Source organism: Alosa pseudoharengus, unplaced genomic scaffold, assembly GCF_046254945.1.
Source record: "Alosa pseudoharengus isolate Yale_2024_CS ecotype anadromous, Long Island Sound unplaced genomic scaffold, YU_APseudo_1.1 YU_APseudo_1.1_scf_1, whole genome shotgun sequence".
Taxonomy (NCBI): domain Eukaryota; kingdom Metazoa; phylum Chordata; class Actinopteri; order Clupeiformes; family Clupeidae; genus Alosa; species Alosa pseudoharengus.
Window position 1 is genome coordinate 32,458,532 of NW_027468564.1, and position 26,976 is coordinate 32,485,507.

At 40.5% G+C, this 26,976-nt stretch overlaps 1 protein-coding gene across 1 annotated transcript; it reads left to right on the forward strand.

The window, feature by feature from the left end:
• The first annotated feature begins 2,964 nt into the window (after window positions 1-2,964).
• LOC143118360 (uncharacterized) lies at window positions 2,965-26,661 on the forward strand. The gene is made up of 4 exons (XM_076279429.1): window positions 2,965-3,123; window positions 3,509-3,658; window positions 25,123-25,531; window positions 25,952-26,661. Exons 1-4 carry the CDS (start codon window positions 2,965-2,967, stop codon window positions 26,659-26,661), a joined length of 1,428 nt encoding a protein of 475 aa, XP_076135544.1.
• The last annotated feature ends 315 nt before the right edge of the window (window positions 26,662-26,976 follow it).

Sequence of the window (26,976 nt, forward strand, 5' to 3'; positions counted from 1 at the left end):
TTTTTGGGGGGGGGTCGTCGGTCCAGTGGTGGGCCGGTCCAGGAGAAAATTGCCAGGGCCGAATTTTGCTCCCAGTCCGACCCTGGTTGCAGATGATCAGAGTGTTGTTGCAAGTGCAATATTTTCTTTTCTGCCATCTGTTGGGACTGTAGCATTACAGCCAGGGACACTAAGAAACTGAATAAAATCATAAGGAAGGCTGGCTTTGTGTTGGGGAAAGCTCTAGAGCCCCTGGAGTTGGTGGTGGAGAGAAGAATGCTGCACAAACTGTCAAATATATTAGACAATACCTCACATCCACTACACAACTTACTGGTCAAACAAAAAAGGGTTTTCAGGTTATGCCAACTAAGCTGACAGATAGCACTTTACTGCAATAGCACTTTATAATGACTCCGCCCTGAACAGAGAGAGAGAGAAATAATATTTTGAATAATGTATATGTATTTAATAATGTATTTATTTGCATACATTGTAGGCCTATGTATGTGAATGCTGTGTTTGTCTGCTGCTAGAACACTGTCATTTCCCTTTAGGGATGAATAAAGTCTACTGTATCTATCTATCTATCTATCTATCACCGTTGCTGTCCATCTTGCTCACAAGCATGGAGTAGCACTAAACAGCTGCTCCACCACAGTTCATACAGTCAACCAGTATTCTCAATATTTGCTCAATATTGCCAAAATCTATGCTGGAATTCTGACACTCCCTCATATATGCCTTCCCTACAATCTCAATTAGAATATTGGTGGGAATATTTGGAAAGTATCAATTATCAGGTAGTTGCTTTCAGTCTAAACATAGGCAATCACAAATGTAAGCATTCCCGTGTGTTTGTCATGGTAAAAAAATAAATAGACATTAAGTTTTCATCTGTAGCTTATTTGGTTCCAAAGTTGTAGTCCTTTTCCTAAGTTGTACTGTCCTTTTCCAGACAGTAGCCAGATTGGATTTGGGGACTTTGAGGGTCCACGTATACCCAATCATAAATATATTGTTTTGTGTTTCCCATAGCCAGTAAAGGTGAAATATTTCAACCTTACATTTGTATCTCATCTGGTTCAAAATATGCAGTCTAATCCCTTTTCAGGTGGCGGCCATATTGGATTTGGCATCTTGGTCTTAGGGATCACTGGCTCGGGCGCCCTGACTAAATCATTTCAGTATGCACTCAGCTGCATCCATGCCAAATTTGGTGCTTGTAGATAAATTGGCGAAAACAATGGGGTCTAAGCAGGGGGTCAGGATTTGGAGGGTTAGCTTCAGCCAGTTAGCATGGCACTTGGCCGCCGACATCTTTGAAAACATGGCGTTACATGGTTGCAACTTCCGGCACCAGTTTGCACATGCTGATTGGTAGATGCTTCATTGACAGCTCATGCACGAGTTTCGAGTTGGGCACGAGCGCCGTTGCGCGTGCATGGTGGTAAACCTTTTCTCTGCATTTCCTGGAAGACGATGAGCGACTTGTAGGCCTACCTGGATTACGCTCCGAACTTCAGACATACAGCCTAGTTTAATATTGTACGAGGTTATTATGTCGGGACTAAACTAATACAAAGAAAATATTAGTAAATGTCACCATATTGTCAATGTTTGTGTTATTTGTGTGAGTGTTTTTTTAGAACGCACAGCGTATGGACAGCTGGTTTGTGCCTAAGTAGCCCATGACAACGAGACGCAGCTTTGGGTTCACGTTTATCCCCTGACGAAAAATAATATAGGCCTAGTGTCTTCATTGTCTTCATATAGGCCTATAATACTCCATTGATGTTCAGTAATGCCTCATCATACACCCATGCCCTGTAGCCTACCGTGTTATTGTACTAGCATGTCCACAATAACATAGCCTATTTCTACAAGATTAGTCTATTATAATAGGTCTATGTTGTCTCAAAATACTACCAGATCTCTGTAGTCGTAAAATGTCCCTCGGGATGAATAAATCTATTCCTCTATCTGTCTGGTTCTTTTTTGTAATGGTCTCCTAGTAATTATGACAAAATCAATGTCTGATTATTGGTTTGCTTTTCAGCGACAATTATGGTGCATGTCACTGAAATCATGCTGCCTGCAATGAAATATCTAATCAGACCAATTAAGCCTACAGCCAATAGCCCCTACAGCCACCTGCTTTAAATAGATGTAGTGTTACCTGAATAGTTCCCCATCCAGATTGCATAGTGTCACATATGATTGATATAGTTACAAGACTTGCAGACATTTAAAATGCCTGGATGCTCAGCAATTAATTGCTCAAACCGCAATATACCTGAATGCCAAGGTGTGCGCTTCTATAGGTAAGTTGTTGCATTTGCATGACTTAATTTCAACAACCTACAAGTGTAAGGTTAACAAGCTGCAAGTCTTACATTGTGCACCTGCACACTGAAGGATTTTAATACCAGTCCAAAGCATTAGGCAAAGTAAATGATTGGTGTATACAAAGTCTGTTATCAATAATGACTCCCATTGTGTTATCCTAAAAATTCACACTATAGGCCTTGAACAGAAAATCCACAGCAAACTACATTTTTATTAATTAGAATCTTTTATTAATGAGGTCATAATTTGTGCAACATATACTCTGCATTATTATGTAAAGATTAACTAAGTCTCTGCATGCGCGCACGCACACAGATTTCCTTTCCGGCAAAAATGCAGGCTACATCAGTGGCTGCTGAACATGAGACGGCCAAAATGGACACCCCGCGTCACTCTCGTCTGTGCTCCATACATTTTGACGAGCAGTGTTTCTACACAACCCCTGGAGGCCAAGTGTGTCTAACTGAAACTGCAGTGCCCACCATATTCTCCTTCCCTAACCATCTGCAAAAGCTGGGTAAAAAAATGAGGGTGAGTAGACGGGTAAGAACACAACATCAAGCAACGGACCACAGCTACTGTAAAGTAGCCTTTTTGGCCGAGGATGTCACTGATAATGAAGAGGAGGGTTTGGTGATGGGAAAGGCAGGTATTGATAATGGGGAGGACGAGGAGAGTATGGATGATGTGGAGCAGGATTTTGATTTTGATGCAGAGGAGGCAGGTATGGGTGACTGGGAGGAACAGGAGGGTATGGATGACGTGGAAGAGGAACTGGGCAATGAGCACATTGTGGTACATGATCATTGTTACCCTAGCACAACAGAGACATCCAATGTTCTTCAATCTAGACCATGCATACATGGTCAGTGATTCACCACAAACACTGAAACGCAAGGTAAATGTGGTGGAATGTAAACTCCAAGAATGCCGCAAACGGATAAAGGTCCAAAATGACAGAATTAACAGATTAAAAATCAAAGTTCACAGTCTATCCTCGGTCATCCTTGAATTGAAGCAGAAAGCGCTTATCTCGTCTCATTGTTCTGAGCTTCTAGAGGGTTCCATATCTGGTGTGCCTATGGAAATGCTGCTGAGAGTTACAAGGAATAGGAAGTCTATTAGAATTTCAGAACAATTAAGAACATTTGGCTTAACCTTACACTTCTATTCTGCTAAGGCTTACGAGTATGTGCGCCAGTCCTTTGATCTCGTCCTTCCACACCCCCAAACCATCCGGAGCTGGTACAACTCGGTGGATGCAGATCCTGGATTTACCAAGGCATCCTTTTCTGCACTTCGGTGTCATGTGGAGGACAAAAAAAACAGGGTAAAGAAACTATCTGTTCTCTCATGATGGATGAGATGTGCATTAGAAAGCAGGTTGAATATTCTGGGGGTAAAATTCATGGCTATGTGGATGTAGGTAGTGGCCAAGTAAACTACTCCTTACCTGAAGCCAGAGAGGCATTAGTGGTCATGGCAATGTCCATTAATGAATCTTGGAAGATCCCTGTTGCCTATTTCCTCATCAATGGTTTGACTGGGGAAGAGCGAGCAAATATGATGAGAGAATGCTTGCACCGGCTCCATGCCACTGGTGTGCGTGTAGTGTCCCTCACCAGTGATGGCCCAGCATGCAATTTTAGCATGTTTAGGGAGCTTGGAGCCAAGCTTCAGGTTCCACACATGGAAGCTTCTTTTCCTCACCCTGCTGATCCCTCGCAAAATATCCATGTGTTGTTGGATGCATGCCATATGATCAAGCTCTTACGAAATGCCTTAGCGGATGGTGGTGTTTTTCTGACTCCTGATGGAGGGAAAATAAAATGGCAGTATTTAGCACATCTAAATAAATTGCAGGAGGACGAGGGCGTACGCCTGGGCAACAAGTTGAAAATGGCCCATATTGAGTGGCAAAAACAAAAAATGAAAGTCAACCTGGCAGCTCAGGTATTGAGTCTAGTGTGGCAGACGCCCTTGTCTACTGTGATAAAGAGCTCCACTTACCTTAGTTTAAAGGGTCTGAACACACGGTAGAATTCCTGAGAACAGTAGATGCTGCCTTTGATATCCTAAACAGCAGAAATCCACTTGCGAAGGGTTATAAAGCCCCAATCACAGTACACAGCAAGGACTGTGCTGAAGCACTTCTCCACAAGGCTGAAGAATATCTCATCGGTGTGTGCGTCACATGTTTGACTCAACTGTTGAATGCAACCATGTTTACTTGCTGGTGAAAATGGCATCCTCCTTATATTGCAGGATCCGTATGCATCACCTAGCGAGGAGACAAACAGAAAAAATTAAAGGTACAGCTATTAGGAGGCAATATGCCAAACTTATTTTATTTCATAATGAGTGAGGTGCTGTGTCTTTAGAATTTTCCTTTCACTCACCTCATAGGCCTTATTGGTACAGTGGTACTGGGAAACTTTTGTTAGTTTTAGTAATCCTTGGTTTTCTAATGAAGTTCTGTGGAACGCTGTTAAGTTCATCTGAAATAAAGACAGTTGAGGACCTTAGCTCAATACAATACTTAAAACAAAAATGTATGTGTGTCTGCGTGTATATGTATGTGTATATTTATGTGTCTGTCTGAACTAACATGTATTGTGGCATCATACTAACACCCCACTCCTGGCCTGTACCTTGACGTGGTGAGTGGGCTTTCAACCAAAGCAGGCCTATTCATTTGTTTGATGTGATTTCCTGTATTCTGGTGCATTTTGGAGATGGCCAATACTAAATTCAATCAGATTCATAGCCTACATCCTGATTTGTTGATATTGAGGCAATGATTCCATGCAAAGGCTTGGGCTTCAGGGCCCCCTGACCCCTTGGGCCCCTGGGCCTGGTAGGCCCGTTCAGTAATCCATCCCTGGTGTCTCTACTGACAATCTGTTGATCTGCTCTGCTGTCATATTGACAATGTGAATTACTAAAATGTTTGTCATTGCAGATTCATAGCTTGGCTAATTTGCCGGAAATCTCCCTGAGCCATCTTTCACCTTACTGGAGTATGCAGAGTTTGAGAACTAGTGCTTGCCTGTTAACCTTGATGTAGTTGTAATTTGCAACCTATTTTATTGGCAGCTGTCTGCAGAATACAATTTAGGCTGCAGGTTGTATTCTTTTGGAGATGTTTCAATACAACTAAGAAATTGTGTTTGTGTTCATTGGATTTTGTTACGGTATCATTGTAGGCCTATTGTATTGACAACAGTCACCTGTATACTACAGTAAAATGAGATCCCTACTAGTAGTGGTAGGCCTAGTACTATTTTGGGTTAGGGTGACATCATTTTTTCAATGTGCCTGACACTAATTGTCCTTGTAACTGAGAGCATACATAATTTCAATAAACTACAAGCAAAAACAAAACGTGGTGTTTCTGTTTTTTAAATGTTGGGAGTCGACATGTAAAAGTTCAAGTAGCCTGAACCACCTCATAGGTCTACTAAATATTGTCCCACGGTCAAATTCAAAGATGTACACATGAACAAAGACCACAATTTTCTGACACCCAACGACTCCTGCTTCACTAATTTAGTTAACTAGCCTTCCAGCTAAAACATGCTTATGGAATTGGAATCAAAAACTGCAGTACGCTAGACTAATATTAACCCAAAAATACCTGTCATTCACTGCACGATGATATTGTCCGGTGATAACCGCATACCACCTGGTTGGCTAAGTAAGGTGACTGTTTTTCGTCACTCTACAGCACTAGTTTTTAACATCCCAGATAGCAAATATCAGGCAATCATCCCTCAATTCAACACGAAACACCTGTGAACACCCTTAATTCTAACGTCCATTAGTGATTACATTATTTCCACTGTAGCCTATAACGCTGACGTTTAATGAACGTGCTAAATTACTTGTCCCGGCGGCCTATTGTGTGACATTGACATTGACATATCGTCCTGCAAACAATAACGTCGATTAGCCACAATGTCATTATGTTTACCTGCAAATTAACTTTAATGCATCTTTACAAAGATATGTGGTAATTGCGTTCTCACCGTAGCCTACGTTAGAACTCCGGGACACAGGGCAAGCTTCGGCACCACTCATCTCCATCTCCCAAACTGTTATCCCATCAGCGAACCAATGAGATAAACATGCGTCTGTGACACTCAAAGAAACATGATGCGCGTTCCCGTGCAGTTTCTCCTCCCTTGCTAAAGCATCCAATCCGGATCGATGATATACCATTGTACCTTACGTTGTGTCCGTCTGTAATGTGGAATGTAATTTTTTGAACAACAGCCATATTGGAATTGGAGGATTAAGGGGTCCAGATATACTGGGTCATTCCTATGTGTTTCCCATGATCAATTAAGTTGAAAAAGACATCAAGTTTGTATTTGTAGCTCATGTGGTTTAAAAGTTATAGTCGTAATCCTTTTCGGGCAGCGGCCATATTGGATTTGGCTGCCATCTTGGCCCCAAGGGTCGCTGGCTCTGGCGCCCAAGCTAAATCATTTCAGTATGACCTGAGCTACATCTGTGCCAAATTTTAGATGAATTCGTGCGAAATGACCTATGTGTTTAACTCATTGAATGCCAAGCTGTTTTCGGGAGCTTTGTCCTAGAGTGCCAGCAATCTAGACCAATCTAGACCATTGTTGATTTTTGTACAGCCACAGCATATTCTGTGTTATAGCTATGAACACATACAATGGCTCGTTTAAAAGGTGAGACTTTAAGCTCTCGGTGGGTGCGAACCGTGTATTTCTACACGCCTCTGTTCCTGAGAAATCCCAAGCTAAACAGTGGCTAGTTTTCATCAAAATCGCTGTTTTTTTTCTAGAAATGGAGATATAATGTCTTTCATGAAATATGAAGTGTTGCCTGTTACTTACTTGTGTAAACTTTCCGGGAAGTGATCAGCGAGACCTGGCGAGACTGCCACCTAGTGATAGACCCACGAAAATGGCCTGGTCTTGACCTGACGTGCATGCGTCACTGATTCGACCCAAAGCGGCAACCGAGTTATGATAAAATGTCCAGATAAAATGTCCAGATTGTGCGTTTTCATGAGTTTTCGATCGTCATATATTTAATTTCCATTAATCACAGAGTTCCCAAAATCACAAATAAGGTGTGTTAGAGTGTCTAGTTTCGTAATTTAAAAAAAAGAAGATAATAACGTAATATTACGTTTTTGGCACTCAACGCATGGGAAAGAAAAACGTAATATTACGTGGCCCGACAGTATTCTCTTCAGCGCATCCGCGTTAGAGCTGGCCCAGCACGCTATTCTATTCAGCGCATGAGCGCAGCCCAGGGCAACGCAGCCCATCAAGTTGCTACATACTGTACAGTGTATCATACACCGATAACACTTCAAATCCCAAAATGCGTTAATGCCGTCTTTTCTGTTCATAAACAAAACACGTATCCATGCAACCAGACAAACTATCAACGAAAAAATGGCGAAGCAAAAGATTGATAATCGGAGGTTTCAAGATAGGTGGGAAAACGATTATATGTTCATATTATTCAAGGACAAACCCGTTTGCTTGGTATGTGGATTCACCGTAGCTGTCACTAAAGAGTGCAACATAAAACACCACTACGAAACTAAACATGAAGACAAATACAAAGATCTGGATGCGAAGCTCAAGCTACAGAAGGTGGGATAATTGCTTTCAAGGCAGACCCAAGGCAGACCCAAGTTTACCCAAGCCAAGTCACAAAGTGATGCTGCTGTAAAAGCGAGTTTTGCTGTTGCACAGCATATCGTCCAAACAGCACGGCCATTCTCAGAAGGAGAGTTTGTTAAAAGTTAAATGTTATTTACAATTTTTATAGTTCACGTGCAAAAATAGGCCAATATATTTTTTCTATTCAGATATTCAATATATTTTTTTCTATTAGGCTATATTCAGAAATGCCTGCATTCTATTTTTTCTTGTGTTTATACAGTTTTAATTCAATAAAAACATTGGTTATTCAATAAATGTTGAGCTTGGCCCGCGACATACTCCCAGTTATTAATTTTGGCCCCCTGTGAATTTGAGTTTGACACCCCTGTGTTAGCCTGTCACTAAAAACAGTCTTACCCAGTAAGTACACCCGAGGCAAATAAATTATAATGCCAGACACTCGATGTAAATGTCTGTGTTGATAGAATAGTGTTAATAGTAGAAATAAAACTACCCTTGCATCACATTGCAATAGTTATACTTTGTTCCTAAAGTTGGTAGTAGACATATAAGCAACGGCAGCCTGATTGGAGTGCGCTTCTCTGTTTACTTTTCGGCGCAGTACTACTAACCGGAGCAAGTATAATTCCTCCGCTGCTAAGAAACTAGTCCCTCAAAATGTTATGCGATCACTGAAATGCAAGGATAGAATAATATTAGAAATAAAACTATCAACACAGACATTTATCTGAGGTGGGCCTAGCAATGGCTAAAAGAATAAATGATGACCTTGCTGCATACTGCTGAAACGGTAGCCATATGGCTAGCACTGTTGTGGCTAATAATTAGTCTAATAATTGTTTGCAAGCAGTGATTGACTCTGATTTAGGGGTGAACGATTTTGGAAAAAAATATAATTGCGATTTTTCTCACCAATATTGCGATTGCGATGCGATTATTTTTAAGCTCTTTTATCTTCTGTCTTATTCACAAAGACAAGCAATATATTATTTTATAGTATGACCAACACAAAATTAGATAAGCATAAACTGTTCTTTCCTGGAACCCAGGCCTATGTTATGATGGCATTAGGTCATTGAATAAGATTGATGAATTAAATATTTTTTATTTAACTATTTTATCATATTAGTAGCCTAGACCTATATTTGTTGAACTTCCAGCCTTGTAAACATTTAATGATTCTGATACGTTTCTATTTCATGTAGATATGATCTTCTTTCGTTATTTAACAAATAGGTCTACATGTAGTGGCACTGACACGGCTTTTCCTTGTCCTGTGCTCCAGGGTCGGACTGGGAGCAAAATTCGGCCCTGGCAATTTTCTCCTGGACCGGCCCACCACTGGACCGACGACCCAACCCATTAAGTGTAGGCTATCACCACAAGTGTATACTAAACGTTTTTGCCCTAGTTTGTGTGCCGTCATCACATTTTGAAATACCTTCGTTACTAACCTACCAGTTGATAGCCTACTTTTTACCTGCATCGACTCGCGATTGATTGTGCATCTAATGTAGCCTAACACTCGGTGGAGAGACCACTTTCCAAGTTTCAGTTTCATTGTCGTTGTGAGCTAAAAGGATAGGCCTACTATATGGGAAATACTTTGAAGTTCCTTTTGAGTAGGATCAGCTCCAAAAATGAATGGGTTTTCTTTAACCTGTGCTACACTTTTCCACCAAGTTGTGCGAAAATTGTAGGCTACCCGTTTTTTTTATGTTGACAGAACCGCACTACAGTTGCCTACATGGTGCAGTAAATGAGGTCTTGGTAGCGCGTGCAACTAACGTCTATAAAAACAATATATTTATGGAATAAAACTAGACCTCTGATTGCTGTTTACGGTTAAACTGCAATAATGTGAACACCAGCCAGCGGAGGGCACTTATACAGCCTAGGCTACCATGCACTCGAACTAGCTGCTGCTTAGACAAATCCACTTGAGGGGTGGGGCAGGGGGGCGCGATCGTAACACACACTGAACCTGTCATGAAGAGGCCAAAATGATTGACCTGCTGTCAAATCGGGCCGCAAATAGGCTAAATAACTTAAAAAAAAAAAAAAAATCCCGGAGGTCACCGGCCCACGTGGACCGGCCCACCGGGCATTTGCCCGGTTGTACAGATTACCAGTCCGAGCCTGTCTGCAACATTTTGCTGCACATATAACATGACCTAAGCTTTCTCAAGAAATAGAGTCTGCTCAGACCCTTCTTGTATACAGCCTTAGTGTTGTACCTCCAATCCAGTTCATTGTCTACACCCACCTCTGTGTGTGCAAATTGTAATGGGTCAATGTAGGTCCACCTGTGGACTCAGAAGATGACCAACAACAGTGTTTAGCCAACTACTTCCTTTCCTACCAACTTTCTTCCTAACCAGGTGTACCTTTTTTAAGTGCTTTGTTCTTATAACTACAATTGTGAGAGAGACCACGAGAATGAGAATTCATGAGCGAGGCCATGAGAATTCACTGTTGTTGGGGGCCAAGCAGCGAAGCTGCGAGGCAACCCATAGTGATTCTACGTATTCTTCTTATTATTATTATAACGAAACGCTAATTTGCCATTGAACCATACAGTAAAAAGTTGGGATATTCAGCACATTGATTCGGTTCAGTCATATCTTTAATTTATCAAAGTTTCAAGTCTGCACTTTGAGTGCTCTAGCGCCACCAACATTTCAAATGTTGAATTGCATCTATGCATTTACCGTACATCACATTTTGAACATTAAGGTATATTTGGAATCCTTGGATGAGACCGAACTCGACGCAGATGTGAATTGGTGATGTCAACGTAATTGATCAGGCTGCCATATTGGATTTAATCAAAAACACCTAAAAGGCATCAAAGTTGGGAAAGTTTGTCCGATTTTCATGAAATTTGACGCAGATGATCTTCAGACCATGACTCACAAATGCATTGCTTTTTGGAGCCATATTGAAAACCCGTCACCCATGGTGACCAATCAAGTTTGGCGGCGAAGCCGCCAAACAGGAAGTGAAGTGATCTCAGCAATTTAGCGTATCAACACCAAACTCAGTATAGGGTCTCAGGACCCAATTAGGAGGAGGCTCAACAAATTTGATGACTTTTGACCTATAGGTGGCGCTATAATTACCAAAATTACGTTTTAGCCTAACCTAACGGGTCATGTGTTTGGAATTAAAGCATATTAGTGATATCTGTTAATACCTTGAGAGGTCCTTAGGCCGCCACATGCCAACATGTGATGTCAACATAAATGATCCAACCGCCATATTGGATGTCATCAAAAACACTTAAAAGGCATCAAAGGTCACAAAGTTGGTCCGATTTTCACGAAACTTGACGCAGATGATCTTCAGACCATGACTCATAAATGCATTGCTTTTTGGAGCCATATTGAAAACCCGTTGCCCGTGGTGACCAATCAAGTTTGGCGCCGAAGCCGCCAAACAGGAAGTGAAGTGATATCTCATCAAGGCTTTCACGTATCAACACCAAACTCAGTACATGGTCTCAGAACCCAATTAGGAAAAAGCTCAATCATTTTGATGACTTTTGACCACTATGTGGCGCTATAATCACAGGAAGTGGGCTCATATTTCAACAATGCTTTCACGTATTGAAACCAAACTTAGTATATGGACTTGGGATCTTATCCTGAGGACACAAAATAAATCTGGTGACCTTCAACCACTAGGGCGGCGCTAGAGTAACACAAGATTAGGTCATATCTCAGCAATGCTTTGACGTATCAAAACCAAACTTGGTTCATGGACTTGGGACCACATCCTGAGGATGCACAATAAATTTTGCGACCTTTGACCCCTAGGGGTGCTATAATTTTCAACACTTTCTCGTATCGACACAAATCTTGGTACATGGACCTTGGGGACACATCCTGAAGACGCTCAATATATTTAGTGGCATTTGACCACTAGAGGCACTATAATTATCAACACTTTCTCGTTTCGACACCAAACTTGGTATGTGGACTTGTGACTACAACCTGAGGACGCACAATACATTTGGTGATGTTTGAGGTATGCATATGTGTGGGGGGATATAGGGGTGTGTGGGAGAGGAGGTTTATCTGTGTATATGTGTGTGTGTGGGATGGGGGGTTAATTGGGTGTGTGTATAATGTAACAACATTGGGTTGCCATGACAACTCTTGCTCAACTGCTTGGCCCCCACATTGCTGCTTGCAGCTATATTTTTTATGTTATTGCTGTTTTTTTGTTATGCTAAGCAAACCTTTAAGAGTTTTGGACAAATTGACTATATTATTCGTTTAACAATTTGAGATAATATAAATATTGCCTCGCAATAATAATGATGTGTTATTCTTTCTTATATGATTACACTTAGAAATGTTTTCACTTGTGGTACATCGAAAGCATTTCACTTTTATATAAGGAAATGAATGAACATTGAGAATAACCTTCAAAATTGTGGTAAAAAAGGATGTTCAACCACAGACTTGAAAATAATACAGGTTCCACGGACTTGCACAAGCATAGATATAAATATGCCAATGGACTTCCTTTGGTCAATAAACATAAATAGTAGCGCATTTGGTTCAAAATTTGTAGCCAAAACCCTTTTTTTGGACAGCGGCCATATTGAATTTAGGGAATTTGATATACCCAATCATAAATGTAAGTATTCCTAAGGGTTTCCCATGGTCAAAAAGGTCAAATAGACATCAAGTTTGTATTTGTATCTCATCTGGCTCAAAGGCTATAGCTGAATCCCTTTCAGGCAACGGCCATATTGGATTTGGCCACCATCTTGGTCTCAGGGACCATTGGCTTGGGCGCCCTGGCTAAATAATTTCAGTATGCCCTCAGCTGCATCCGTGTCAAATTTGGTTCTTGTAGATTAATTTGCACTAACAATTGGGTGTAAGGCCTCATACTACAGCCATATTGGAATAGGGTTAGGGTTAGGGTTAAGGTTTCCAGATGCCCCAGGTCATAAATATTAACATTCCTCTGTGTTTCCCATGATCAATTAAGCTGAAAAAGATATCAAGTTTGTATTTGTAACTCATGTTGTAGCCGGAGCCCTTTTCGGGCAGCGGCCACATGGGATTTGGCTGCCATCTTGGCCCCAAGGGTCGCTGGCTCCGGCGCCCTAGAAATCATTTCAGTATGACCTGAGCTACATCTGTGCCAAATTTGGCGCTTTTAGATGAATATGCGCAAAAATGTGCTTAAGGCCCCCCACTTTAATCAACCTTCAATTCCTCTAATATCCAAGGAGGCACTAGATATGCTACAGTTGGACTAATTGTTCAGAGAACCAATTCCCATATTATTCACCTTATCTTTTATAATCCACCCATAGCTTTTAACTTTCATACTTTCTCTCTCCTGACATTCTCTTAACAGCTGCCTGAGACATGTGGTTCTCTTTGTGTCCCCTGATATTTGCCCAGTAGGCCATACAGGGGCGGAGCTACGTGGTGGCCAGGGGGGGCCACGGCCACCACTGGTCAAAGCTTGGCCCCCCTGCTGGCCCCCCCTCCGTTCAGTGAAAAGTAAAAAAAAAAAAAAAAAAAGCCCTTTTTGACACTTTGCCAACACTTTGCAAAGCAGGGACTGAACCAATTACTGCACTCTATCTACGACCATTGGCCCAGTCAGGAAGTGTACTATGGTTCTGATCAAATCGTGAGTAGGCCTATAGTGCAGCAGCAGCAGCGGGACAATTTAAGTCATCTGTTATAAACACTTGAAAGTAGCCTAGACTACTACTTAACCTCAGTAACAACAGGTGAGTTAATGATGAGTTGGAACATTAATGCTAATAAGATGTTAGAATGTGTCACGAATCATAGCCAAGTGAGCTGCGTTGGACTGTCCTTGTTAGGTAGGCTCTGACATTGACTTGTGGGGCTGATCAAAAATAATCGATGCCCGCGGTATTATTTCAATAATTATTATTACAAAATTATTTCGATAAAATTTGGGTGAAATGCAAGCATATTAGGCACATATCTCCGGATGGCTCCAATAAAAGTAGGCTAATAAGGCCTAGCCTAGGCTACTTTATAAAAAACATAATTTGCTGACTGCGTGGTTCTTGCCATAGCCGGTCAGGCAGAGGCAGGCTGCTGCTTTGCCTGAGTTCTTTGTTACATTGCTCCAGAACTGTTCATCGCAGCGAGATGAAACCTTAATTGCGTGACAGAGCAGAAGTGGGGCTTTCCAACGAGACTAAACACTTGCCTGTGCGATCAAGTATGAAAAATAAATAAATAATTAAATCAAATTGATTCATATTTACAGTTCACCTGCGCACCCATTACGCGTTTGAATTACTCGCGAACCCGTGATCGCATAGATATGGCAAGCATATCAGAAGAAAGAGGAGACACAGGGCTATCTATTGGTACCAAGTATCGATGCTTCCTGGCTATAAAAACAGACAACGTGACTGCAAAATAACATCGTGTACAAAAACCAACGCTGCACACATTACTCTCGTTTGAATTAGGCCCTACTCACGAACCCGTGATCTGATCGGATAGATAGGCCTATTCCACGCATGTCAGATGAAAGAGGAGACACAGAGCTATCATTTGATACCAAGTTCATAATTCTGGGTTAAAAAACAGACGAAATGACATCAAAATAATAACTTAATATAGCTCGACTTACCCCACGTTTTTGTAAGTTTTTGTAAGCATGTTCATAATCCAACGTTATCATGTGTTTCTCTATGGCAAAGGATGTTCATAATCCGGTTTTGAGATCCCAGAAAATTTCTCCATGGCATCTAATTCGAGACTCACATTGCATCCCAATTTATTCGACAAAGAAACACCTTTTTGCATTCACTTTGTTCATGACAATGCAGTAAAAAGTTGTTTTAGAATCATCATGAGTGTACCCACAGAACACGCAAACTCGGGTTCAGTCAGGTAAGATTAGTTCGTGTCACAGATATGGAGGGCAGAAAGGTCATTTTTCATTACTAAATAAAAAAAATGGCATTTATTTCTGTAAGGCTCACACCACATGTCTGTAAATTGTCAGCCCCAAAGCCCCCCTCCACCATGGTTCTTATATTGCCAGTTTCAGGACAGTCTGCCCTACACATGCATGAAAGTCATGTCCAGATGACAGAGATCATACATTTCAAAATAAGAATGGTATAATACGCTTTTTGTCTTTGTATTATTTAAATATCAAAACCAAATCAATGCAATTATTAATATGAATTGGTGGCAGATCTGTCTAGACTGTTCTGAAAAAATATAGCATGTGTAAATGGCACTTACAATGACCAGGATAAATGCTTATAACTAAAGGTAGTGAGAATGGCCAAAAATAGAGTAGGGATCATAGGGCTAAATAAAAAAAATGGCATTTATTTCCGTAAGGCACACACCACATATTTTTCACATTTGCTCAGCCCCAGAGAATCCCTCCACCATGGCAATGATATTGCCAGATTCAGAACAGTCTGCCCTACACACACATGTGCCAGCTGACAGTTTGCAGTGGTGAGATACATGTCAAAATATAAGAATTTTTATAATACACTTTTTGTATTTTTATTATTTAAAATCAAAATTAAATTAATGCATGTATTAATATATGAAATTATGGCAGGTCTGGGTAGCCTAGACTCTGCTGAAAAAACAATGTATAGCATGTGTGTATGGCATTTACATTGACCAGGATAAATGCTTCTAACTAAAGGTAGTGAAAAAGCCCTTAAAACAGTCTAGGGTTCTAAGGGTTAATTTCTTATTTCAGATCCATGTTACTTACAGCCAAATACTTGGAGTGGATATCAGAAAGAAATATAGTTTGGCCATCAGTATAAGATTAAATATCTGCATACAATATTTGTAGTAGTTTAGTATTGTTCTTTAACATCATTTGAATAAGACTGATTAAGTAAGATGCATTATCATAATGTACTTTTTTATAGCATTAGCCTATTTATGGAAAATGTGTTGGAGTGGACAACAAACTGACCTGTGTATCAGTGTTGGCTTTACACAATTTATTGCCATTATTAAAATAGGCTATCCTAATCTTCAAAACTGTTTGAGTAGTTTTCAAATAGTTTTGATTCCCAAGTGCCACCCCAATAAAAAGTCTGGACCCAGCTGGCCCCCCCTATAAAATAATCCTGGCTACGCCCCTGAGGCCATACCAGTGCCAGCTGTTGACTTCTGAAATGCAGGGGCATCTCCCCCACCTCTACTTGAATTGCAGCTACTGAAGAAGTTTTCATTGCTCCTCTGATTATCCTTATTGCTTGATTGTGATTAATTGGGTAGATCGATAGCCTTTATTGCCAGTCAGTCATTCAATGTGGTGGGAAAGGTTAGCAATCGAGAGCAGGCAGATGTATAGGCACCAAGGGTCCTCATGCCGGTAGCCGTCCACAAGCTAGCTGCACACGTTGGAGTACAGCACCAGTGTTTCGGCGTGTTATTTGTAGCGCAAGGTATGTCCAAACTATCTGTTGTTGTATGACTATAATGGTTACTTGGGTTCAGTGCACTAAGGGGGATTTCATGTCTTTTTGATGGGCTAAAGTGTTGCCAAGTGATTTGTTTGTGTGTGTGCGCTTTCGAAACGTGAATGGAATGCCTAGACTGATGAGCACGAAGGAGACCACTGTTATTCTAGCTGTGTAGCGTAAGCTTATCCCTGCTCGTTTATTGCTTTGGATGTAACGGGGTTCTGTTGTTGTGTTCGCCAGCATTCAGTGATTCTGGTGAATTTGTGAAGCCGCGGAACACTGTCTACTCGCCCAACTGCTAGACTGCAAAAAGGTAGGCCTATGTTATGACAATAATGTGTTTGGTAAAGAAAGCAAAAGGTGTAACAAAGTTATGTGTTCCATGGTCCTTGCTGAAATAAGTAGTGTAGGCCTACTTTTCTTTTAGTAATTCTACCAGCTCACGTCTGGCTAGAACATCAATTTTATGAGTCTTGTTTTCGGCGTATGTTTAGTAGGTAGGCTGATGTATATTGACTAACAATGAATCCTAGATGCATCATGCACAGAGCACTCAACTGAGTTTCTCGTTTCTTTTTTTAGAGGCTACGCCTACAGCCAGTCGATTGTCGACTGCTGTTTTCTTGAATGTGTTTGTGTGTATGAATGTGCATGTGCTGCGTTTTTCGACACTACGTTTTGTTTATTTTTTTCTTTTCCCACTAGCCGGTGTGCTGTGATTTTGTTTTTGTGAGCTGCAAAAAGGTGATGCACTATATGGCAATAGGCCTGTAAATTATGTAATGTAGGCTGTGTTATGCCTCACACACATAGGCTACATGTCAAATATATTTGAAAATATAGCAAAATTGGCCGTTTTTTAAAACATATATTTTTCCAGATACAAATATATTACATATATATGCCTGTTGCATATTAATATATGATGTTATGTTTTTGTGTATTATGGATACCAATATATTACAAATATATGCCTATAGCATGGGAACATACAATTAGGTAGCCTATGCATTTGCACTCATAGGGAATCAAATATATTGCAAAATATATGTATGTTCTTATTTATGTAGTATAGAAATATGTCACAATAGATGTCTATTTCAGAAATATAACATAGTTGATGTTCTAAAGAAAACACACAAAACATTTGTTTAACCTTTTATTAAAGTTTATAAATATTGACCTGTGTGAAGCTGGCCCCCCATGTTATTCAAAAGTAATTAAGTAATTAAACTTTACATTTTCTGGCCAGTGACGTCACTCAGCCCCCCATACTTGTCCAAATTTCCCCAAAATAGTCTCAAACATTTGTGCCATTTTGTGCCGTTAAAAGTAACATTTGTGCTACTATGTTTTTTAAGCTATTCCACTTTATTTGTTACACATGTGACGTCATCCAGCCCCCCATCAATGTCCAAATCTTCCCAAAATGGTCTCAATCGTTTGTGCTGATTTGTGCCGTCAAAAGAAACATTTGTGCTACTATGATAAATATTGTTTATTTATTACTCGCGTGACATCACTAGCCCACCATCAATGTCCAAAACTCACCAACAATTTTCTCAATCGTTTGTGCTATGTTTGTGCTGATTTGTGCCGTTAACTTAAAAAGCATAGCTATGTTATTTTTATCACTTTTTACATTACATTACATTTGGCTGACTCATTTTTAACCAAAGCGACTAACAACATGGTAAACAGTTTACCCCACCCCACCTGCAGTCTCCTACCCCCAATCAGTTCACACCTCCATCCCACCCCCACCTGCAGTCTCCTACCCCCAATCAGTTCACACCTCCATCCCACCCCCATCAGCAGTCTCCTACCCCCATCACCAATCCGTTCACACCTCCACCCCACTCCCATATACACTCCTTTGTGGTCTGTGGGCAGGTTAATCCATGGACATGCCCACCTGAGTATCATCATAATTGTCTAACCAATAATGATTTGTCATCATCTGTAATGCAAATACTGTATTCTTGCAGCTGATTGGGTAAGAATACCAGGCAAGAAGGATATCAAAGAAGAGGAGTTTGATTATTTCCTCCATAAACATATTTTGACCAGTACATTGGAAGATAAGACTGTATTGGAAAATAACTGTAGGACTGAGACACACATTTCGTCTACCTACAGAGAAATGGATTTCACACCAGTGGAAATTATAGAGGGAAACGATTCTGATTCTGGAGAATATGACCAGGATGACTCCTCAACTACAAGTAAGAAGCTTAAATGTTTGTATTAGGGAAACCTGGAGGGGTTCCTAGTTATTAACTTTGTTTTATTAGATTTTGTGGGAATACTTAAATCACAGGGTTCCCGTGGATCCTTAAAAAGTCTTAAATACAACTTTCGGTTTTTAAGGCCTAAAAAAGTCTTAAATTGTCTGGGGTGTCTTGAATTTCGAAAGGGAGGTATTACATTTGCGTATGGGACCGCCAGCGAATGAGCGAGTGCAAGAGAACGAGTGAAATGTCTCCATCAGGTTTCGTGTATTTAAAAAGCAATTGTAGGCTATAAGTGACTATGAGGCTACGGGAGGAAGTGTAGTGGTTGCAGAGTGAAGATATTTTTCACGGGTTAAAGGTGTGAAAACGGTAATAATACAGTAGGCTATGAACAAATATGCCTGACGTTTTCGTGCAGAGGCCTGAGGGATACGCAGGTAGCCTACGTGAGCGGGAGAAAGAGTTGGTAAGCCAGTTAGCGATAGGTTGGCCATATGTTCGAATTTAGGCCGGACATATGGATTTTAAAAACCCTGTCTGGCGTCCGGCGCAGCCTCAAACCGGACGCTCATTTGTCCTCCTTTTTGGAGTTGCTCTGGCCATCTTGAATCTTTGCTCGCAATTTATGAAGGAACCACGGACTGACATAAAAAGAAGACAAACGTTTTCGCAGTCAGGAGGAAATAGCCTACTGTACATGTTAAGTTGATCTTTCCAGCGTGTGTTGCTGGCCTAGCCTAGGGAAGAAAATATCTGTCTAAGTTATAATACCTATAATATTTGTCAGCAGCTTTCTTGCCAGCGTTTCCCAGTAGGCCTAGCCTACTTCGCAAAAGTTGTGAAATATTACTGCATATTTTTTGAATGTCGGCGACTGGCTACATAAAAAAAACGTGCGTTCATAATATGTGCGTGTTTGAGATGAAGCCAGCAGTTTTTAGCAGGATCATGCCAGGAGGACCTCTTAATTTAAAACAAGTCAATGGTTTTACAATGTTTCAGTCAAGCTTTGATATGTTTAGATACAACTGGTATGCAAAATGTAAAGTAGTGGATTAATTTTAATTTGCTGTGCTGCATATGGGACAAGATGCACATAGTAAATTATATAAAGTAGGCCTATTAAAAATATTTAAATAGCTTAGTCTAACTTTGAAAAAAATATTGAAGGAAATCCAGTCCAGTGTCTTTGGCAAGTAGCCTAGGCTACTACAGACACAGGTGAAGAACAGTCAGCCTCAGCCAGTAAGCACAACCAGATATGTACAGCCAGCTTTAAAAACAAGCAGCCCAGACCCTAAAATTGGGCATTTATAGCTGTGAAGGTAATTCACACACAATTATTTTTCTTTCGCCAAAATATATTTGGTAACTTCTATAGACATCCAAAATGGGGTGGGGGTTAAAATTAGTAGAAAAAGAAAACTATTGCATAAAACAGTTTTAAGTTGTCGGATGTATCTTTTTGCCGTGGTATAGTCTTAATTTTTTAATTTAGATGTCTTGAAAAGGTCTTTAAATTTGCACTTGGAAAATGTGCAGATACCCTGAAATCATTACACGCTGTCTGTTACACTTGTTGTCTCCTGCATCTGACTTCATGTATCAGTGCCTCCTGTTAGCAACATTGTAGATAGATAGATACTTTATTGATCCCCAAGGGGAAATTCAAGATTTAATGTATTTAAAATGCAATATAAATAGACACAATTATCAAGAAAACAAGCACATTTGCCTCTAAGTGTGTTAAGCACTTGGTATGTTTTTTATAGTAAAAACAATACCAACTGGATGTTTGTATCAATATAAGATTAATAACAATTGGGTCATTCCACATCAATTCAACCAGGGCCCACGCACTTAGGTCTCAAAAAATTCTGAAAAAATTACCAGGTGTACCTATGTTACCCAGGAGATGCACTGTAAAAATCTTTATGTAAGATCGATACTTTCCAAGATACAGCCAGTTTGGGGGGGGGGGGGGGGGGGGGGGTGTCGGTTTTGTTCGGCCTCTTTTATCAATACTAGTGCAATGCCCGTTCAAACATGTTATTCCTGTAGCCCAATTACATGACTGAAGGTAGTCCTGCTTTGAAAATAGAATAGGGAAAAACATAATTCCAGGTAAGCATTCAATAATGAATAGGCCTACAGATAATATAATAATATAATAAATGTGAAGTGAGCAGAATTTAAGCATGGCTACATGTGACATTTTTTACAAATCAAAATTACATAATCCTAACAGCTGTTTTGAGTCAAGGCTATATGCTTAGCCTATTGAATAACTTGATGATAAAGAAAACAAACCATTTTGTGGAATGATGCATCATATGAAATTTGCAACGGTGTGACTCAAAAACAGTCTCTGGTGGCCTATAAGTGACATCACACTCTGTCTGCCACTCGTTGCTTGTCGCTGGTTATGCTTTGCATGTGTGGCATTCTGAGACGTTCTTTAATTCGGGACCATTATCGCTCGTTTCAATTTAGGACCTTGCAGTTGGAATTGTCGTTTGCTTATTCAAAGTCTAAAGACAGTCCAAAGTAGCCTGGGCTATTCATATGTGACGTCACACTCTGTCTGCCACTCGTTGCTTGACTCTGGTTATGCTTTGCATGTGTGGCATTCTGCGACGTTCTTTAATTCGGGACCATTATCGCTCGTTTCCATGTAAGACCTTGCAGTTGGAAATGTCATTTGCTTATTCAAAGTTTAAAGACAGTCCAAAGTAGCCTGGGCTATTCGAAGTGTCCGTTAATTGCACATAATTTTTTATGTCATTTTGAAGAGCCACTGCATACCTGTGTGTCTTGGCGTGTTGTTGCAAAATCCGCAGAGTTCACTTTATTGTTGACGTCAGACATGTTAAGTTTTTACCCGTGTAACCTACACTAATCTGCCAAAGCCCTGCTTCTATCCTCACTGGTAGCTTACAGTACAGTGGTGTGTGGGAGGGGGAGTGGCTAGCGGCGAAAGCCAATGTGCTTCTTTTACCGATATATTTAACGATATCTTTAGCATTTCTTATTCAAACAAATGTCAAATTTGGCACTGCACTTACTCATGCCCATAGCAAGACACCTACCAAGTTTGAAATCAGTCTGACAAACGGTCAGCGAGATATGCGTGCCACAGACACCCAGACGCTTCTTGCTTTATAGATAGATGTTTTGTATAGTTACCACAGGTTACTCTATAAAACCACAGGTGGCACTGTGGTAACTCTATATAAAACATATTGATCTCAATGGGGCATTTTGCCCATGTTCAGGGTGGAAAATGAAAAAAGAATTTGCATAAGACAAGTCAAATTGGTGTTTTTAAAAAGAAGGGATCATGGAGAATAAAGAAAAACATATTTAAAAAATGTTTGTATATTCCCACAAGGTGTTTGGGTGCTCTGAAAATGAGAACCAAAATGATTTTTCAGACTTGTAAGGTCTGCTGTTCAGACCCTGAAGGGATTTCTTTTTTAAACAAACTACTTGTTTTTCAATAGGCCTACATTAATTTGTGTTAATTAAAATGTAAAATGTGTCCTCATATCTGCTGCTTTTCCTACCAGCCACTGAAAATGTCTGACCCAGCTCCAGGGATGGATTGCTGCACGGGCCTACCGGGCCCAGGCCCAGGCCCAGGGGCCCAAGGGGTCAGGGGGCCCTGAAGCCCAAGCCTTTGCATGGAATCATTGCCTCAATATCAACAAATCAGGATGAATCTGATTGAATTTAGTATTGGCCATCCCCAAAATGCACCAGAATACAGGAAATCACCTCAAACAAATTAAAACATTTCTGGGGGAGGACCCCCAAACCCCCCTCCCACATATGCGACAATTAGTGGGGGGCCCTTAATACATCTGGGCCCAGGGGCCCGAAAGCTCATAATCCGCCCATGCCCAGCTCAATTTCTTGGTTTGAAAATCTGGCCCAACTTAATTTTTAATTGCCTTGCCCTACAGAGCCTGTGTCTCTGGCCCAGATGAAAAGGGTATCAGTGGTGCTGGTGGACTGTTGTAGACCACAAGGACGGCGAGGGACGGACCTGCAGATGCAGACCAATGGAAATGCAGAACCGCCCGAGACCAGTAAGGAACTAGAAGCACACACACGCATGCACACATTAGCGATTACCTGTATACTTTCATAGTTGATTAATCTGTCGATCTGTGGGATTATTGTTGATTAGCTGTTTGACTGACAAAATTAGGTCTTGAAAATTAGTTTTGTGTTGGTGTGTGGAACATGGCTGCTTATCGACTGTGAGAATAGGTTACTTCAGACAGTCACGTTTAACCGGCTTGCCATATCAACTCATTTTTGGCGACAAGACACCAACGCAAAACAATCTGTCTTATTTTCTAAGATCAATGTTGACTGGTACGGTTGGGACATATGATCAGTTTTGATCATGTGATCAGTGTGCCTCTGATCACTTCAGACTGCCGTATAAGTTACTGGCTACAGCCTACACACAGGACAGTCACATCCTGCAATATGGCCGGGACTCCAATACATGACTGGTGGACAATACATGACCCCTCTTATTATACGGCTACTTGCCAAAACAAGAACACAATGTGCCTCAAAGAGAAAATGACCATGATGACTTCTCTCCTACAAGTTTGATTCTTAAAAGTTTGTATTAGAAAATCATAAGTGTGATGAGTTCTTTATATTCCAGTGTTTCCCCTTCAATGTATTCATCAGCGGCGCAGCGCCGCTCCTGGAATTCAAGCGCCACTGCAAAAAAAGTTGCCTAATAAAAAAAAAAAAATAGACGCAAGTGAACTTCAGGAACAGCTGCCGTTCGTTCAGGTTTCATGTCAACAAATAATAGTAGGCTAACGTTGAAGGCGCAGTCAGGGATTCCACAGGAGATCACGCTTGTTTGTGTTTATGTTTAAGTTTATTAGCAGACGCAATTTTGTGCAAAAAACGTAGCCTACATTATGTTAACCAAGGAACCAAATTAAATACGCCAGCGAGATAGCTCACCCCTACCTTCAGTACCCTATATTCCTAGATAAATCCACGCATTGTTTAGTTTTTGTTTGTGATACAGGCAATGCTTTCAAGCCCTGTGTTGCTAACATACCTAGGCTGTGAAACTAAGGTCTAGCTAGCCTATTGGTGGGTTTAATTGAATTTGAGTAATAGGATACGCAAGCATTACATCTGAGATAGTTTGTAATTCCTGTAGAGCTCACCAAAATTATAGATATGATACAAGACACTTATCTTCTATAATCCAAGATAGATTTTCTTCGAATTTTTGACCATTTATTTTACCAAATGACATGGGAAACATAATTCATTTCATCCACATATTCTTATGCACCATGCACAACAACGCTACTAAGTTAAAACCGTGAGAATCAAGCCAGCGTCATGGGCCATCACGGCATTAAAGTGACAGGCACTCAATTCGACTTGCACAGCACCAATACAGTGTAATGGCATGAAAGAGAAGTCTATATAGTTTATACAGTGCTGTGCAAAAGTTAAGACACCCATGCTGAAATTGACTAAAGGGAGGAATAAAAAACACATTTTGCCTTTTGTCTTAATGCCTTAATAAAAAAAAAAATAGGACATCAATTATTTTTTAATGCATCATGTATCGTAAATAAATACATTATATATAAATGTCTTAACTTATGCACAGCACTGTATATTCTAAATAGTAATAGTTTGTACAGTGGCCTACAGTGTACAGTTGTACAGTGGCTAATACTAATAATGTAAATGAAAAAGGTGAAAGAAAAACATGAATAATCCTGTTCAAGTACTGCAATAATCATGCTTGTGTTGATGGTTATGTCATAATTTGTAACTCAATCTGTCGATTTCTTTCACAAAATCACCATTTAAGGAGTCATTTTTTTCAAATGTTTCGGGGGGGGGGGGGGGGGGGGCTTCCTACGATCAACAGCACCGCTGCTGGAAAAAATTCTAGGGGAAACACTGTATTCTTTATTTTATGAAAATATTTAAATCATAGGATGCATTTTGCCATCTTTAACATGGTCCTCTGTTCTTGACTTCATGTATCTGTGCCTGTGTTGACATCCTCATAGCTAGACACTTTTACTCTTAATCCCTACGTGGAGAAAGATAACATTTTCATTTCTGTAGGACGAGGAGCAGAGATGATATGTTTTAATAATTTTCTTATATTACAGTTGTTGAATGGATCGCAAATGGGAAGAGTTTCAACAGGGGGTCAGATCTCAACCTGCATCAGACAACCCGTACTGGACAAAAGCCATATACTACATGTGGGAAGGGTTTCAAAACCAGCAAAAAACTCACTATCCATCAGAGAACACATACTGGGGAAAAGCCATATCAGTGTTCACATTGTGGAAAGACTTTTACTCTGGCATTGTGTCTCAAGGTACACCAGAGGATACATACTGGAGAAAAGCCATATCATTGTTCAGAGTGTGAAAAGACTTTCAGAACAAGCTCAGCTTTTACTGTCCATCAGAGAACACATACTGGAGTAAAGCCATATCAGTGTTCAGATTGTGGAAAGACTTTTATTCAGGCAAGTGAACTCCAGATTCACCACAGGATCCATACTGGGGAAAAGCCATATCTGTGCACTACATGTGGTAAGTCCTTCAGCCAACGCAGTAATCTCAAGACTCACCAGAGGATGCATACTGGGGAACAGCCATATCACTGTTCAGATTGTGGAAAGACCTTTACTCAGTCGTCTAATCTCAAGACTCACCAGAAAATCCATACTGGGGAAAAGTCCTATCAGTGTGCTACATGTGGGAAGAGTTTCAGAACCAGCAGTGACCTCACTGACCATGAGAGGATCCATACTGGGGAAAAGCCATATCTGTGCACTACATGTGGTAAGTCTTTCAGTCAAAGCAGTCACCTCAAGACTCACCAGAAAATCCATACTGGGGAAAAGTCATATGAGTGTGCCTCATGTGGGAAGAGTTTCAGAACCAACAGGGACCTCACTGTCCATGAGAGGATCCATACTGGGGAAAAGCCATATCTGTGCACTACATGTGGTAAGTCCTTCAGTCAAAGCAGCGCTCTCAAGACACACCAGAAGCGCCATTCTGGGGAAAAGTCACATCAGTGTGCTACATGTGGGAAGAGTTTCAGAATCAGCGGTGAGCTCACTGCCCATCAAAAAACACATACTGGGGAAAAGTCATATCACTGTTCAGATTGTGGAAAAACTTTCACTCAGGCAGCTCATCTCAAGAAACACCAGAGAACACATACAGGAGAAAAGCCATATCTGTGCACTACATGTGGGAAGTCCTTCAGTGCAAGCAATTATCTCAAGATACACCAGATGATGCATACTGGAGAAAAGCCATATCACTGTTCAGATTGTGGAAAGACTTTTGCTCAGGCAGCTCATCTCAAGAAACACCAGGAAATCCATACTGGGGAAAAGTCATATCTGTGCACTACATGTGGGAAGAGTTTCAGAACCAACAGCAACCTCACTGCCCATCAAAGAACACATACTGGAGAAAAGCCATATCTGTGCACTACATGTGGTAAGTCCTACAGTGAAAGCAGTTATCTCAAGAAACACCAGAGGATCCATACTGGAGAAAAGCCATATCACTGTTCAGATTGTGGAAAGACTTTTACTCAGTTATTTTACCTAAATACACACCTGAAGATCCATACCGGGGAAAAGCCATATGCGTGTTCAGAGTGTGGAAAGACTTTTGCCCTGCCATTTTGTCTCAAGGTACATCAGAGAACACATACTGGGGAAAAGCCATATCTGTGCACTACATGTGGTAAGTCCTTCAGTGTAAGCAGTTCTCTCAAGACACATCAGAGGATGCATACTGGAGAAAAGCCATATCACTGTTCAGATTGTGGAAAGACTTTTACTCAGGCAGTTAATCTCAAGATACACCAGAGGATCCATACTCGGTAGAGTCTTTTATCCCTCATAATCGCAACACATAAAGCTTCAGTTAATCATGTAGCTGTATAGCCTTTTTTTCCTTTTAGATGCTTATGTTATATGTATTTTAAAAACCTAGAGCGCTAATACCACAGTAGTCTTGTTAGCAAACTTTGACAGTATGTAGGATTTTTTTTTAAAGGATTGTGTTTCTTTGTCAAATGTAGGCCTATTGTGTGGTTTATATAGTGTTTGCTTCACATAAGTTTCATTTTATTCATGGTTAATTAATAGTAAAGTGTTTTGATGTATTAATGTAACGTATCAGCAGATCAATGGGCAAAT